Source organism: Schistocerca gregaria, chromosome 7 (assembly GCF_023897955.1).
Source record: "Schistocerca gregaria isolate iqSchGreg1 chromosome 7, iqSchGreg1.2, whole genome shotgun sequence".
Classification (NCBI taxonomy): domain Eukaryota; kingdom Metazoa; phylum Arthropoda; class Insecta; order Orthoptera; family Acrididae; genus Schistocerca; species Schistocerca gregaria.
In genome coordinates, this window is record NC_064926.1 from 499,043,972 (window position 1) to 499,062,511 (window position 18,540).

At 39.9% G+C, this 18,540-nt stretch overlaps 1 protein-coding gene across 6 annotated transcripts in view; it reads right to left on the reverse strand.

Moving 5' to 3' along the window:
- Positions 1-1,358: 1,358 nt before the first annotated feature.
- Positions 1,359-18,540, reverse strand: part of LOC126281658 (zinc transporter 1) — a 556,713-nt gene continuing 539,531 nt past the window's right edge. For all 6 annotated transcript variants that reach the window (XM_049980799.1, XM_049980800.1, XM_049980805.1 and 3 more), the window contains 3 exons: positions 6,560-6,646; positions 5,873-6,055; positions 1,359-2,158 (listed from right to left, as the gene is read on the reverse strand). In XM_049980799.1, the coding sequence (XP_049836756.1) occupies positions 1,901-2,158; positions 5,873-6,055; positions 6,560-6,646 (528 nt within the window). In that variant the 3' untranslated portion in view covers positions 1,359-1,900. The remainder of the gene's footprint in view (positions 2,159-5,872; positions 6,056-6,559; positions 6,647-18,540) is intronic.

Consider the following 18,540-nt stretch of genomic DNA (forward strand, 5'->3'; position numbering starts at 1 on the left):
TAGTACTGGAGGACAGGGTGGAGGGTAAAAATCGTAGAGGGAGACCAAGAGCTGAATACACTAAGCAGATTCAGAAGGATGTAGGTTGCAGTAGGTACTGGGAGATGAAGAAAGTTGCACAGGATAGAGTAGCATGGAGAGCTGCATCAAACCAGACTCAGGACTGAAGACCACAACAACAAACAACATGCTAACTGAGTGTCATAAGAAGGCATTTGAATAGTTACAGCTAGTTTATTAATGAATAACTTCTCTTAAGAATTGTAGCCTAAGTCTACTTTCAGCTAACTGCTGTACAACAGAGGCTTCAGCTCCAACAACAGCCGGATGCCACAAGAAGCGCACCTCACAGGCGCATACCGGGTTCAGAAGGCCAGGACAATGGCTCGGCCACAAGAGAAACTCGCCGCGGTCGCGGACAGCACAAGGAGCTTCAGCAGGGCCATGATAGTGCTAGGATCGCGCTTATTGGGTGCGGACCCAATAGGGAACGCCTTGGGACGTCTGCTACCTCAGAAGAGAGCCGCAACGGGCGCAGACCGAAGAGGAAGCGCCTAGATACTGATACCACCGACAGAAATGGCCACAGCGGGCGCGGACGGCATAGGGAGCACCACACACCGCCCAGGCATAAATATGGGATGAGGTCAGCTGGCCAATCAGTCTCAGGGAACACCTGATGAAGACGCCGAGTTACGACGTCGAAATATCGTGTTGGGAAGACGCGGACCACCGGCAGTACACCCGATTTTTCGAGATGTCAACAAATCGCCGGGAAAGTCTTAGAAATTAGCATTTACACTCTTTAATCTCGGATTATTACAATCAAGTAAACCTCTTTTCTTCATAATATTCCTTATTCTGCACTCTGCCAAAACACTTCCATTCAGCTTCACAATTCTACCGTGGCTCTTCATACAGTCATTGCATTGGCCACACAATCTCTTGGGCAGTAATGTCATTGACTACATAGCACAATATGATTATGGCTCTTGGAACATGGAATGTCAGAACTCTTCTGGACTTAAATGGTAACAGAGAGACTGAAGAGCAGATCGTATCACCCTTTAACTAGCTAGAAGAGAGACAGACAATGCTACCGTAAGTGAAGCCAGACTATCATGTGAAGGATGAATCAGTGACAAGTTCTGGAAAGGAAAGGATGCAGGTAAATGCTGTGATATAAGATTTGCAGTAAAAACAAAAAATACTGAAACAAAATTGATTAAATCCCTATTGGTGTCAATGGAAGAACTATTAATTCCTTCAAATTCATCTCACTGAGATAGTTTAGTCACCCTCGTCGCTCCATCTGCTTCCACACTTTGGGGATACTGGGTTTTTGTACAACTCTGAGATAAAGAGGTAGCACATTGTCTTATTTGTTTCTTTAAAATTTGTACAGTAATGACAATTACAACAATAACAATTACAATGTTGCAAACAGTCTTATAATAAAAAGTACTCACAACGTATACAAAAGCAACACTTTTACAGTATCCATATTTATTTAATTTGTTTATAAAATAAATGAACTTTCTGGTTCATATGTACATACTAGTAAAATATATTTGTCAGTACACATCTTTGGCAAAAAAAACACTATTTCATATGACACACTACCAATATCTGGAGATCAAAATCTCTATTTTCTTTCACATTAGATCAGCCAAATTGCACACACACTTTCATTTGCCACACATTTTTAACACCACACATCAACACTGTTGTCTTAAAAGACATAAAGCTAAAGGTAACACAGGATGAACATTTTGTCAGGAACATAGTTGTGTGAAAAATTTCTTTGGACTTGCTTGGCTGGTACTTGGGCCCAGGACTGGCAAAGGCCTAGAGCAGAATCTTCACTTTTTCCCACTGAGGCATCAGTGAGAAACTTTTGTCACAAACATTCCTGTTGTGGGTCTTCACTTTCATGTTTGTCACTATTTTGAGATAAGTCTTTAACCACTTCTGAAGTGAGAGAAGATTCATCTATAGTTGGCACTTGGGTTTCATTTGCTGCAGAAACTTGTTCTTCTTCATCTGGTGTTTGCCTCCCAGCTGACTGACAAGCGTTATGCTCTTCGGCACTTTCTGTTTTCTCTGAAATGTCATCAGAGGGAAGTGTTGTACTCTCCGCGACACTTTGTGAGGAGATCTAAAAGAACAAAGATGAACAATGAATTGAAGATTAAATACTGTAATAAAGCTCTGTGTTAAGCTATATATTAGTTACATCCAAAACAGACAAGTTCTGAAAGTTCAGTTACGCATCTGTCAATGCCTCAACGATCTGGTGAATAAATACTTTTACTCATGCTATTATTTTTATGCCATCCACAAACTTTCAGTAATTTACTGTATGAGAGAGGCAGTCAAATAAAAACCAAACACCTGCTACAATGAGAAAATGGAATGGTTCCATTAAAAAATAATCACTAGATGCATTAAGACATTTATCCCATCGGGAGATAAGATGATCAATTCCATTTTCATAGAGTGGCCATAAACAATTTGTTTAACTTTACACAGAACATTATCAGCTGTCGATATACAAGTAACCTGTTACAAACTTCTGTGTCAAAATATGAAACTCCATTATGAACCCCAGATAGGAATGTGGAAATGAAACCTAGTAGTGTGCTTGTGAATTTTACACTCAACTTACTCTTTTTCTTAACCACACATATTTATCATTATGGAGTAAATGTAAAAATCCGTGTGTCTCAAAGAGAGATCTGCAAGATGTTCTGTTATCAATTTTACACAGTATTCTTACTGACTTCACCTGTAGAGAAAATACTTTTTCAGTCCATTGCCATGATAGATTATGCCCTAGGACAGTTTCGTATGAAGGTATGCTATTGATCTTCTCTGCAGGTCAGCACAATCCCACAACCTCCTATGTGTAGAGCAGGAAGAATGAGCTTTCTGATTAACTTATCCTCATGTTGATGCCACCTCATTTAATTATATATCTGGATGACCAGGAACTTGACACATGAAGCTCTATCTCTATTTATCATACCCGTAAGTTAAATTGTTTTAAGAGTTAAACTGTTCATTGTGAATTAGCTGTAAACCTGTTACCATATTGTTGTGGGTGTGTATGGCATGGGCGTGTTTGAGCTCTTTATCAATGTACTTGTGTAACCATCATAACAAATTAGCTTTTGAAGAAAGTCTGAATTAATGATCGAGAATGCAGATTGTTGTTGTTGTTGTTCTTGTTGGTGGTGGTGGTGGTGGTGGTGGTGGTGGTGGTGGTGGACTTCAGTCCAGAGACTGGTTTGATGCAGCCCACCATGCTACTCTATCCTGTGCAAGCCTCTTCATCTCCAAATAACTACTGAAACCTACATTCTTCTGAATCTGCTTAGCATAGTCATCTCTTGGTCTCCCTCAATGATTTTTAACCTTCACACTTCCCTCCAGTACTAAATTGGTGATCCCTTGATGCTTCAGAACATGTCCTAGCAACCAATCCCTTCTTCTAATCAAGTTGTGTTCAACAAATTCCTCTTGTCCCCAATTCTGTTCAGTGCCTCATTAGAGTTTTATGGTCCTCATAATCAATGACCTTACAAGACCATAGAAATTGCTGGCAGGGTGATTTTCTTTTTTGATTGTATCCACACAGAGTTTATGATGTTACAGGTTGCATTCTATGTGGAGAAGCCATTTATGGAACTAAAACTTGGTAATGTAGGTAGTAGGATGACATTTCTACAATTAGAAGCCACTCATTTATCTCTACTTATGTAAATGAGTGTTACTACCACATACGTAAGTCTTTCAGGAATTTTATCTTTACTCATCATGTTTCTTCAGCTGAGAAGCTACTCTTTAACAATAAGGCAAGCTGGAAGAAGCATGTGAATTACATTAAAAGTGCCACCATGAAAAGTTTATTTTTTTGTATGACCACCTAGTATGGTACTTTATTCAATATGATGCATATGTAAATAATGTTTTCAAAAAATAGACTTAGGACGGTATTTTCACAACAGTTCAGTTTTTCAAAGTATTATATGATCCAGCTTGAGGAATATTCAGAAGAAATGCTGCTGGATTTGAAGTGAGATCAGTCATCACTGACTGTGTAAAAATGGATGGCCATGTGCTCATTTGCAAGTTACAGGAAATTAGATTTTCGATCCCTTATGCCTGTCACAAAGTTTCCTGAAATCAGGGAGCATTGACTGATGTAACATCCACTCAATATCATCGACGGATGACTTTGTGTGTCTTCATTTCATTTCTTTCTTTCTTTCTTTTTTTCATTTCAGTAAGTTTTCCATTTTGAACTTTGGCCTGTATCATCAGCATACAAAAAAGACAAACTCCGTACTCTGCATAGCAGGCTATAGCAGGTAGCAACAGCCTTGCATGTGGCACATAGCAGCCAACCTCATCACAGATTATCTCCAATATATCTCATTTATTTACTCAAGAATGGAACAAGGTATCACTCTCCTTCCACCCTTAAAAGCAATTCTGATATATTAGCTATATTTTGAATGTAGTACTCTGTGACTTGAAGCCTACCAGTAGTGAACTGGCCAGTGACTTCACCTTCAGTGCAAACTTCTTAAAAAATACCAAGTGGTTTACTTAACTGCAAACTACCATAACAACTAGGCACAATAATGAAAAACAAAACCAGTACATTATCAAGATGTGATGTCTGACTACAAGATTTTTGTTAAAGAATAACTTTTTCAAAGCAAATGTGAAAGACAGCTCAGCAGAGAACATGTGAATCCCAAAATAGTGGATTTTAATACTTTACGTGAAAAGTAAAGTTTTATTGAGAAATTAACTTTGTCTACATAAAACAATTTTTTTAGACATGTCAGATGAAATTTCCCTCACCATGTACTGTACAATGCAAATTGCAAGGAGTCACTGCATACTGTGTTGTGCCAGGGGATATGACAGAGGTATCTGTTTGTGTCTTATCACTGTCATTCCAATGTGAACCAGTTAAGTTGCTTCAGATATGTTTCTATGTGCTCCACTGATGTGAGTTGCTTTTGTGTCATATGTAGAGTCGCATCATATATTGTGTAGCCTCAGTGTGAACTGTGCCTTAGAAGGGCAGCTGAATGGAGTGGGTGTGCCTTGGAAAGAGGTTATAAGATTATGAACAACAACAAAAGTAAAACAAGGGTAATGGAATGTACTTAAAAAACTACACTCCTCCCAAACAGGTTATGAAGGCCCAACGGTACTGACCGGCCGCCGTGTCATCCTCAGCTCATAGGTGTCAGTGGATGTGGATAAGGAGGGGCATGTGGTTAGCTCACTGCTCTCCCGACCGTATGTCAGTTTCTGAGACCGGAGTAATCAAATGTAGTTGAATTAAATAAGACCATGCTGACACAATTAGCTTCAGAAATGACATACTAAAAGTAGCAGATGAGTTTTTCTGCTTGGGTAAGTAAAGAGAATATAAAACACAGACTGGCAATATATATAAGGGCTTTTCTGATGGTATTTTTCTTGAGTGTAGCATTATACAGAAGCAAAAAATGAACAATAAAGAGCTCAGGCCAGAAGAGAACTGAAGATTTTGAAATATGGTGCTACAAAAGAATTCTGAAGATTAGATGGGTTGATCAGATAATCAATGAAGAAGTGGCGTATCGAGGGAGTTGGGATGAGAGGGGAGGGGTTAAAATTATAGAGAGAGACCAGGATTTGACTTCAGTAAGCAGATTCAGGAGGATGTAACCAATCTTCAGATTGGAAACCACCTCATAATAAACCACAATCAATAATAAAGAATTTTGAGCAGACACAAAGGAAACACTGGAACTACTAAAAAAATATACTATATTCTTCCAAAGCAGTTGGAAGTAAACTGCACCTTAATGCACTCCTTGTCTGGGGCACCCTTCTGGGGCAGCTGTTTGCAGGCGGGGTCCACAGAGATGCCAGGCACCAACTTGAGGCAGCAGTGTCTCTCAATGCAGCCCTGGCCACGACACTGTACCAGGCAGCTTTTCTCCTCAATGCTGGGCAGTGCGATAATGTTGGTGTCATTGTCAGTCTGTCAGACAGAAAGGAAATCACTGTTACTACTATAAAACTGCAAAATTTTCTTAAAATTCTTCTCTTAAAACTTCCGTGTGGCTGTGATCAATGTGTAAATCTATTCACAGACATTCATTCCCACCCATTGGGGCTGTCTTCAGAGGTGAAGGACTGGAAATTGAGTAGAAATCTCACAGCTCTTCAACCATCAGAATTCCTTGCCATGCAAAATCAGCATTTATGTTTTATTTAATTTTACACACTTTCTTTCTGTCAAAGTCATTAAATGTTTATACACTTTTTATACCTCTCTATGAAAGCTCACAAAACAATGTATCGTGTTCACTAAAATATTAGCTTCTAAAAATTTTGTTTTGTGTGTTCACATTTTAAAGAGTGTTTTGCTATGTAAGCCTTATCTGGTTGTCTTACAGCCTGGAAGTTATAACATAAGTAATTACTGGCTATGAAATCCATCATTCTGTTATCTATGTGAAATTTTGACAGAGTGCCAACATACCTCAAAAAATTCTGGTTGGATCGTCACTTGAGTTATCCCTTGTTCTTCAAAGAAGTCAATTATTTTTTGAGATTTCTTCGCATAATCCTGCAAATAAATATCAATTGAATACAGGGTGAATAGTTTTTCTGTAAATAGTTTTTTTGTTAATCTGAAAGTAATATTAAATTTCATTGGCAACTAGCCAAGCCTCATCTCTTAGGCATTATGAAGTAGGAAAACAGAAAAGTTGTACTGCATGTTTCCATTTCTCGGTATGCCATGATACATACAGCGGTGTGGAAAGACCAACATGTAACTGCATCCCATGTTCAATCATGTGCTCAATTCCATAAATCTCAAGGAGAACTTTCAGGGATATACTATGAGTGAAGGTATACATTAACCAAACAAGTGAGTCACTGTATACTTTAGACCCTATTAATAATAACGTATCACTACACTGCTTAATGTTGTCACTGGCTATTCCAGCAAAATTTAATCCATCTAATTAGTAATGAGGTTTATACTTGAAAAAAAAATGCTGCATCCTCAGTTACACTAGATAGTTACTATTAATCTGCTGTTAGTATCTTAATATTTACTGTATTACATCGTTACTTTTCAATGAAAATATCTATCTACTTCTGTAATAAAGAGAGATCTGTTAACAATATATTACTTCTTGTGACACAACTTTATAATGAGGACTGCCACTTGTCATTAGCTAACAACTTGTCAATCCTTGACGCTAGGTATTCAAATAATTTCTAGAAATAGTGGCTGATGACATATGTCTTCCAATGGAATGGAGTAATATCATACAATGAAAGGCATGAAGTTCTTTGTGAAGAATGAAAAATGTGCAACCTCTATGGGAGTGTGGTCACCATATCAGTACATGCAGTACATCAACGTATATGAGCTAGAATTTGTTTCAATAAAAATTTTCTTGTTGTATGATCATGCCGTATGTGTTGAGACTACTGACATTTTGGTTACTGTAGCATGCAGCTTTCATCTCCCTGATGACAGCTGCTCACTTCATCAATGGAAACTGTGGAACATCTAAATGCAGCCAGAAGTAATTTATTTAAAAAATAACAAATTAAAATAGAACAATATTATGAAAAGGAGAGTTGCTACTCACCATATAGTGTAGTGGAGATGCTGAGTCGCAGATAGGCATAATAAAAAGACCGTCACCCAAAGTTTTCGGCCAGGAAGGCCTTCGTCAAAAATAGACCACACACACACACAGACACACACACACACACACACACACACACACACACACACACACACACAGGCAACTGAAACACCGTACTGCGAGCAGCAGCAATAGTGTGTGATTGGAGTGGTGAACGGGTAGGGGTAAGGAGGAGGCTGGGGTGGGGCGGGGAGGGGGAGGGATAGTATGGTAGGGGCAGCAGACAGTGAGGTACTGCAGGTTAGATGGAGGGCAGGGGAGAGATGGAGAGGGGGTGAGTAGTGGAAAAGGAGAGAAGTAAAAAGACTGTGATGGTGGAATGACGGCTATGTACTGCTAGAGTGGGAACAGGGAAGGGGCTGGATGGGCGAGGACAGTGACTGACTAAGGTTTAGGCCAGGAGGGTTACAGATACATAGGATGTATTGCAGGGAAAGTTCCCACCTGCACAATTCAGAAAAGCTGGTGTTGGTGGGCAGGATCCATGTGCACAGGCTGTGAAGCAGTCACTGAAGTGAAGGATGTCATGTTTGGCAGTGTGCTTAAAATAGATCAACATATGTACTGGAATACAAACATACATAGAGTGCAAGTCAATCCAGTCTATTAGTTGACAGCCAGCAATTGCAAGAAGATAGTGGCTGCACTCTGAAGACCCTCCTTGTGTTTTATGGAGATTTATTCAGATGAAAAGTCAAAACAATATCACTCATTGCAATGCAATTCTGTAACCTGATGTAAAGAATGCTTAAGTGGGTGAATTAGTAAATATTTTGCTGAAAATTTATTCTTTGTGAAAAATCTTCTGTCTTCTACATCGAGCTACTTATTTGAAGTGGCAAGAAAACAATGAGTGTAAAAATAATTTACAAGGTATTTCTAAGGGTTATGCTGAGGAAAATTATTTTAATATAAAAAAAGGAAAAGGCATCCTAATGTTCTGCAAAATTATATTTATCTGGTCAAGAAGCAGCTTTTGGCTTCTCATGTCATCTTCAGGTGACAATTTTTTTATGTTGCTGTTTTTTTTGTCCTATGATTTAGACTGGGAAAGTTCATTATGTCCATGCACAAACAAACATTAGATAATGGTATGTATGTCTCAGAATGACTACATCATACGGGAAAGAATAATAATATAACAGGCAAAGAGAACACAGTAATGTGAAAGATGACATTCTATACAGCTAAAATGCCAGCACCATGGCTTCTTTACTAGATCAAGTATCTGTAGCTCCATTGCCTCCTGTCATACAAAAATGATGGCAAAGTTCCACCACTGCTAATGCAGAAAATGTTCTCTCATGCCTATACAGAAACATCTCAAAATCCATTGTGTTGAATCAGTCACTTGGGGAGAAGAAATTATTACACATTGTTGCATTGCTGCACGAGTGAAAATTGGTGTCTTCAGAATTCGAAGCTCTTCATGAGATGGGAATGTAATGAGATATTTTCAAATTGGAGGGATACCATTGGTAGTGCAGTTGAATATTTACTGCAGTGTGCAGTTATGTGAGGTCAGATTGGTTCTTGACAATGGGATGGAAAATCCAGGATGAGAGTGCTAATTAATCTGGGGAATGGGAAAGGAATCTGTTAGTTTTGGCATACTTTTCCTTGTGACACCAGGTATAGGTACTGTGAGCCAGGATGTATGTACTACAACCATTCTGGTATTCAATCCACCGTAGATCCACTTCCCACTGTACCGATATGACCTGCCAGACATGTTTTCGACGTGTGGGTTGTCCAATTTGTGTCTAGTTGAGAATGTGTATGGGGGATGTCTCTGAAGAGTTCTGTAGCAGCACCACAGAATGAAATGTTCATGCACCTCATCCTTTGAGAAGTTATTTTTCATCACACGAAGCCCCGCTTGCTATTGTCAGAATCAATGTGCTCATGGCGCAAGACAAATTATGCACTGTTTAGCTCCAAAGATTAGCTAAGAGAGGTGTTTACTGGTGGACATGGGAGAATTATCACCACTGTTGTGCTATTAAATTCTTGTTTGTCCTGCATCACTATTTCTGTAGCTATCTAATCACTTTCAGCAAGATTTCAAGATCGAACCAGTGGAATGGAAAACATGACAGTACACACACTGCCTCCAGGTACTCCTCAGTACCGTCTACCAATCATGTCCATAAAGACAAAACAGGACAACACCTCAGGATCAATAAGCAAACAGCCACACTAAACACAAGTAAAGCAAATGTAAGATACAGGAAGTACCTCTGGGTTTTCAGAGGATGGCTGCACGGAATCTACAAGATATACAGAATAATTACACATATCAGTGGAGAGAGCAGCTCTGCAAGTTCTGATTCGTAATACACACTGTGGCATAGTTTCAGAGTGCACCACAAATGGACAGGTGTGTCAGACCATGGCATATAATGAAGCAATGTGTGCATTTTGTGTCTCTGAATTTATATAAATATTTGTCAGATGTGACATTTCAGCAACAATTTCATACTAAATATTACGCAAAAACTCCAACAGATGAAACAATCCATAGGTGGTACAACACATTCAGTGACACTGGTTGCTAATGTGGTGCCTGGAGCATCAGCAAAGAAAGTGGTGCATGTACGGGAATCATTCATCAGCAACCTGAAGAAATCAATACAACCATGAGCAGAGAACTGTAAATACTGCAGTCAATAGTCTGGTGCATTCTGTGCAAACATCTGTATGTAAAACTGTACTAGCTGCAGTTGTTACATCTACAAACTACTTGGGGCAATGACCTTTGTTCTGACTTTTGTGACGACTTGCCGTGACTACTGGGGAAGACAGTTTTGCACAGAAGTTAGTTTTCAGAGATGAAGCCACATTTTATATGTCTGAAAAGGTGAATAATCTTAACATGTGTGTTTGGTTGGGAACCAGAATAGCTACACAAGATTCTGGAACACATTTGCGATTCCGGTAAAGTTAACATCTTCAGCACCATGTCCTCTTCAAAAGTTCATGGACTGTTTTTCTTTGTGGAGAAAATTGTGACTAGTTTCTTGTCCCTGGAAATGCTTCAGTTACAGCATGACAGTGGAGACTTCATTTTGCAATGGAACAGTGAGTATTCACACTTACTTTAAGATGTTCATGATTATCTCAATACCAAACTGCCTTACTGGTGGGTTGGACATACTTTGCATCATGACTCTTACCTTTCTCTGCCCCCCTATGGTTAAAGTACTCAACTACATATGATTTATTCTTATGGGGTCATGTCAAAGATCATATGTTCCTGCCTCCATTGCCACTGAATTTGGAACAGTTGCAAGAAAGGCCAATTAACGCAATCACTGATGTTGATCACAATGTGTAGGGATACATACGCGAAGAGTTTATGATCATACTCATGTTCAGCACGTCACGAACAGTGCCCATGTCGAGCATCTCTAATATGGGTTAAATACTTAGAGCATCTCTACATCAACCGATATGTGGACTTTTCTGTATATCTTTTAGATTTTGTGCAGTTGTTTCTGAAACCCTAGAGGTATGTCCAAAAAATCCTGTGTTTGCTTCAATTAGACCTCATTAAGTCTGTATCTTTCATTATCCATCACCTCCACTCATTTAATGTCTCCACAATTTAATACGAGGCCTCTGCCAATCAAACAATTGGACACTCACTTATCCACAATACTAGCCTGAAAAACTGGAAAGTGACTAAGTAGAATTCCTAGTCCACAGGTTAGAACACATTTTAGAATTATAGTTGGGTTTCTGTATTGAAAAAAAATAGTTTGTTGGTCACTGAGGATCGCTAACTACCAATTTCTGAAATTTTGAACAATACAAAACACCATTCCTATCCCAGACTTGCCCTCTGCATCCACAAAGGATATGACCAAACTCCACAATTTCACAAACTCCAAGCATCTCCTCAAAATTGTGTTAACATTCAGGCCTAATCTTCATTAGGAAAAAATGAAACATAGGTTTTGGTATAAGATACGGTATTATGTGCAATGAAATACTGGCCTGAATGTAGCTACTTCACTCCATATGTGGCACACTGGTCATTAAGGTTCAAATGCAGAAGACAGTGACTACAATGAGATGTGAGGAAATGGTGGCAAGCACACTTCCTCACAACATGAAGCCTCTATCTGCTACACAATTGCAGATGTGGGAAACTTCCAGACCAGCTCAGTTTTAACACACTTGCTGCTGACACTGTATGGTGTGACTTGCCTAAGCTTACACTACACTGGCTGTGCGTGAGAAGGAATGCGATATGTAAACAAAGCACTCTGAGGGAGAGTAAGAATTCTTGAGTTGTTGCGTGCTGTGAACCTGTCATTATGTCATCAAAATCAACTACTGTCTTGACAGCTTTGAGATGCAGCTTTCAAAGGTGTGGGTTGCTCGAGAATGTGAGTGCCCAGTGAGACTCCTTGGGAGGGGGGGGCGGGGGGGGGGGGAGGGGGGGGGGGAAGTGTTTTGACCTCCATTATGTCGCCCGATACAAACTCCCTTACATGAGGAGTGGACAGCAAGAACTCGCACTACTCTTCTGTGCTGGGAATAATGAGGCTCAGCTAACTCCAGCTGTAGTGAGGTTGTGACGTTTGCCTGCTTTATTTCTTCGTTGATAGTTCTTTGGTGTCGATGTACTATGTTGTTATACTGGCTCAAAAATAGGGGGGGAGGGGGGTGGAAGTTCAACACTGACTACTTTAAATGATGTAGCTGACAATTGCACAGTTCTGTTTCACAGTTCTTTACTTTTGCTGTTCACAAACCCCCACCCCATATATAACAAGTTAATGTGGCCAGTTCACTATTGGTAAACCTTTGATAAGCCTCATTAATTGTTTGCAGGCAAATATCAGCATACTGCTACAATAGGTTACCATTGAACATCTATGAGCAGTAAAAACCTAACCACACAGTTCTTGCAGAATAATACGGTATGTGTGGCACTACTGAACAGACACTGTCATTATTTTAACACATGGCCTATTTGTGTTACACTTGTTTCACAGTTAAGTTGAAGTATTGTTGCTGACCTAACCAATACAGGCTTCTTGTCTGAAAATCGACCATGGACTGACTGCCTGGGGACCAAAAATTGGGCCTTTATATATCCTCACAATAATGTTTAAGTTACAGAAATTACAATGAAACTTAACTCATTTAACTAACTGAATACATGGAAAAATTCTTTCTTTTTAACAGTTCCTTCTATCACAAAGATTAGGCAGAATTATTTGTTTCAATCATGAAATTAACAGATGTAGTTATACAAACAATACTTTTTACAAACCTGGTAATTATTTTGAAATTAAATAAGGGCTAGCTTTGCTAATATGTTTTCAAGTGGAGCCAAATAAATACTTTAAGAATCCTAGTATTTTTTCTTCCAAATATTTATAATTAGTATAAAATTTATATTTGTTTGTAAGTAAACAATAGAATATGTGTCATGAAACAATTATTGATTTCACCATGTAACAAAAGATATTAACTGGGAATAGTCAAAATAAATTAAGAAATTCATTACATACACAAAACTAAGCGCAAATTATATCTGGTATTATATTTCTTAAGACTGAGGGCCCAACCTCTCCCTTTTATGAAAATGCAGATTATACTAACATGTGTCAATGGTAATTAGCCAAAAATGAATTTAAGGGGGCAGATGGAAAAACAAGAGAGGAAGTATGAAGATTACAGTTTGCTTTGTCACAAGGTGGCATAGAAGTTGCCTAGTATCACACTGGACTGCCCCTCCCTCGCTTGTTTTGGCAAAGCCCTGTCTAGTATTGTGTATAGTGCACACTCATACCAAACTGGGACATACTCGCTTTCAAATCTTGAGACCCTTTCAATGCTCTCTAGATTATTATTGTCATCAAGTGCGCAGTGAATTTTGCTTTATTTAATGCTTTTGATCTGAGTCACCAGTTTGACTTTGACTTTCCTCACTTAAAACAGGCTTGTGCACATAAAGTCTCTTGTCAGTTGCAGTGTGGCAGCATTCGGTGTGTGTGTGTGTGTGTGTGTGTGTGTGTGTGTGTGTGTGTGTGTGTGTGTGTGAGAGAGAGAGAGAGAGAGAGAGAGAGAGAGAGAGAGAGACCTGCTCTGTTCTTTAATCTTGGCCTGCACACTGAACTTTCGGCATCAGAATACTTAGCAGTTTATTTGTAATTTTACATTTGTGTGATGTTCATTAAACTGTGTGACTGAATAAATGTTCTGAAATGACAGTCACAGATACTTTGAGGTCCTTTACAATTCCACTGTGAAGAAAACTAACATTTTAGCTGTGTGTTGCTGTTGCTCATTTTTGATAATTTGGCAGATAGTTTTCTCACTGTTTTGTGTTTGTAAATATCATATGGTTTTCATTATTTTTGATATCACAGTTCTGAATCATTTATGAAAGTACTTAATGAAAAAAGTGGGAATGCTCATTCAGTTGGTTGTGGATTGGGATTGTGTAGCAAAGTGGTATTTCCAGTTGAGGTTATAGGTGAATGAAAGGAAATCTTTGACTATGTTTGGATTTGGCTAAAGGTTAAGTCTTTGGAAAGAATGGATGTCAGAATTAGAGAGGGATTTGAGTGGGAGACTAAGGACTGAATGGGACAGTGATTGTGGACTGCTCGAGTTTGATTAGGATTATGGTTGGGTTTAAGGAAGATACATGCTGAGCTTGGGAGATTAAATAAGACCAGGCTGGGCTCATTGGCAAAAAGGAGGGGAATGGGAGAGTTGTGGAATGATGGGGGCGGTATTGTGGATGGTAGTGGCAGGAGAAGGACATCACTTCTGCGGTATTTGATCTAGACTGGACAGCTTATTTACATCGTGTGAGGTGCTACATTCACATTTGTGGCCAGTTACAGAGCATTATATTGAGTTTTCTTGCACACACCAGGGGCTCAAATATGGAGAATTGTAAAGAGGGGCAAGCAGCTGTTAGGAGTGAAATGAAATGATAGTATGGCATTCTTTGCTGGGAGGTCCCATCAGGGTTTGGCTACCTTGTTGCAAGTCTTATTTTATGTGACACCACATTGGACAATGTGTGCATCTATGATGATGAGAGGATTATGAGGACAACAAGGAGTGACACTTGACAGAGACAATGTACCTATCAATAACAAAGCATAAGAGTTAAAAATTGATCAGCCTGGAACCAAGTGGGTTCCCCTCATCCTGGTGTCTCAAACTGAGTTCTGCATTTCATTATGTGGTGCCTACTCAGGAAACATGCTTGTTTAATGTATGTGTATGGCAATACACTGATGCAGTCAGGTGATAGTTTTACTTCACTAAATATGCCTCTACTGATGGGGTCATGTGATAACATAAGCAAGCCAAACATATGTTACTAGAGCTTATGTAAGATAACATTGACCCTGTGCAAGATGCATTCTCATCTTTAACTGAACAAATCCATTACTTCGCTCTGAAGGGGTATCTGCCTCAATTACATGTCACCTGCTGAACTGTGCACATCATCTGTCAGTCAGTCATCAACTGTATGTCAACTGCTGTCCACATATTTTGCACATTCTTGATCTCTCTCCTACACAGTACAGCACTGTAGTCTCTATGCATTGTAGGTAGAAAGGGATGGAAGATTTAGTGCAAGATCATACAATTTATGTCAGAAGAGGTAAATGAGCGAATAAAAATCTCTTTAAACTTGTGCTAGAGAAGATAACAGCAGCTGCTGGTGTTTCACATTGCACAATAATGAAAGAGGGTGCAAATGTAGCTAAAGGTACTTCCTGAGACTTCTCAACTCAAGGAAAGATGTGGAATGTTAATATTCATTTTGTTTTAGGGCACGAAAACAACTAAGGTCATACACACCCATGTCAGAACCATAGAACATGAGGATGTAAAAAGAGAGTTAAAAGTGACTACACTTTAAGCCCAATCGACAGATGGAAAGACAGCTAAAAACAGGGCCTTCCTCACAGTGAAATGTCCATAAAATATACAACAGAGACAAAGGAGGTCCTGAACTACAGATTAAATGTCCTTCGCCGTATTGCTACAATGGATGACAAACATAAATGAGAATATAAGTGGTTAAAAAAAGGGCATTCAGTCAGGAAATGATGAACCATGAAAGATTGATGACAGTTGGCATGAAGTGGTGGGAGATCACCACTTGACAAATGGTGATGGCTAAAACGACATTGCCCAATATGTAACCTAGCTAATACAATCTCCTCATGGCGAGAAGGCTGTGAGGTGGTCACCAAGCCACTGGGAGATGTTTAATTTCGTGGAGCTTGTTCCCATGAAGAGAAGACCAGTGGTGATGCCAAAGGGACACCACCTGCTGACAAATGGCAAACACAGAAATCATCAGAGGGAATGGAAGAATTGGCAGGCTGAGGTAACAGGATTGCAGCCTGGGCAGCAGTGTCAGTGGCCTCATTTTCTGTCAGACCAATGTGGCCAGACACACACAAACATCACAGTGGCTCTATCAAGAGTGAACCAGTGGAAGCTTTCCTCCAAGGCACTAAGAGATGGACTGTGTACAGCACACAGAGGATCTGGAGGACACAGAGGGTCAGAGCAAAAGACACAGTTGAAACGCCCGTGTTGCCGGATGTACTGCATGGCCTTATACAGGGTGAACAGCTCTGGTGAGCAGTCTTCCAGAAGCTAATACCAAAAATCGTCAATGCCAATGAAGAAGACACACCTGACACCACAGTCAGTCTGAGAGCCATCTGTGTATGCAAAATGTGCTATCACAAAGTTCCGTGAGAAGGTTGAGAAACGTATGGCGATAGAGTGAGTCTGGAGTCTTGTCATTAGTAATGAATGAAATACCAGGTGAATGTGGGCTGCTGCATGAAGGCAGGGTAGTGAAGTGTTGACAATCATTGGTAAAGTAGCAGGTAGTGTGAAGTTAAGCTGCCAGAACAGTAGCCAAAAGTGAACTCCAGGCTGTAACAGAGAAGAGGGACACACCCTATACTGGTGATCAAAGGACTCATCAAAGAAGGAGCATAGGATGGGTGGCCAGGCATCACAGACAAATGGCATGCATATCCACTGAGGAGAACATCATGTTGGTATTACAGCAATAGTTTGGCAGCAGCTTCATACAGACTCTCAACTGGGATGGTGTAAAACATGCCAGTGGCTAAACAGATGCCACAATGCTGGACTATATTGAGACAGCAGAAGATGGACTGACATACCAATATACAAATGAAACACATATATTCTAGTTTTGAACAGACAAAGGATCAATACAAATGGGGGAGGGTGGTCTGATCTGCTCTCCAGGAAGTACTGCTGAGGTCACATAGGTCGCTGAGGGACCGGGTACAGCATGCAGTCAGGTAAGACATGCGAGGGGACTAAGTAAGTTTCCTTTTGAGCAAGGGCCTCAGGAATCTCATAGTTTCAGCAAGTGGAAGAGCAAGGCCCAAGATATAAAAATAGTGGAAGAAACATTTTGCACCACCAGAAATTCATACAAATTTGTTGTCAGTGGAAAAGTGAAAACCACTGTTGATGCTCCATGAGTAAAGACAATTGAGACAATGCTGAAGACGCTGCCCAAGGAGACAGATCTATGGAGAACTCCAATAGATCACAAATCATCAACAAAAACAAAGCTAGAGATACCCGGTGGGAGACAGGCTATAATTGGGTTAACAGCACTAGCAAAGAGGATGATGCTCAGAACAGAACCCTGATGCACACAATTTTCCTGGATAAAGGTGTGTGATAAAGCTGAGCTCACACATACACACATCAAAAGAAGTTTTGCATCACCCTGACTCCCAGAACTCCTGAAGATAGACTTTGACTGTGGATATTGTATCACAGACACAGTCCCTTTGAATGTTCAGAGATGTCACTAAACCTGACCAAAGATGTAAACAACCATGCATGAGTAGCACCTATTAGATGGAGGGGGTCTGACAGCCGATCAGTTCCAGTCATTCCACCAGCAAGGAGGTACATGGCTCATCTTCTCTGTAGTTCAACCATGCCTAGATGGTCATTACTGTGGTTTGATCATGTCCGCATTGTTACTTTGTGCCAGGAAGGGCTCTCAACAAGGGAAGTGTCCAGGTGTCTGAGTGAACCAATAGTGGACCGATAGTATGAGCATATTGGCAGCATATTGGCGTGGCATTCATCTTCATGGATGACAATTCGCATCCCCATCATGCACATCTTGTGAATGACTTCCTTCAGGATAATGACATCGCTCGACTAGAGAGGCCAGCATGTTCTCCAGACATGAACCCTATTGAACATGCCTGGGATAGACTGAAAAAGGCTGTTTATGGACAATGTGACCCACCAAACATTCTGAGTGATCTATGCCAAATTGCTGTTGAGGAGTAGGACAATCTGGACCACCAATGCCTTGATGAACTTGTGGATAGTATGTCATGATGAATACAGGCATGCATCAATGCAAGAGGACATGCTACTGGGTATTAGAGATACCAGTGTGTACAGCAATCTGGACCACCACCTCTGAAGGTCTTGCTGTATGGTGGTACAACATGCAATGTGTTGTTTTCATGAGCAATAAAAAGAGCGGAAATGATGTTTAAATTGATCTCTATTCCAATTTTCTGTACAGGTTCCAGAACTCTCAGAAATGAGGTGATGCAAAACTTTTTTTTTTTATGTGTGTACCTTGAAAAATCAATCTTTTAAAAATTCGTGAAGGAAATGGAGCAGCTGGCCTCAGAAGAGAGTACAGAAAATACCCTGGGATGGAGGATTGAGATGAAGTGAGAGGATGATCTAGCTCCCTCAT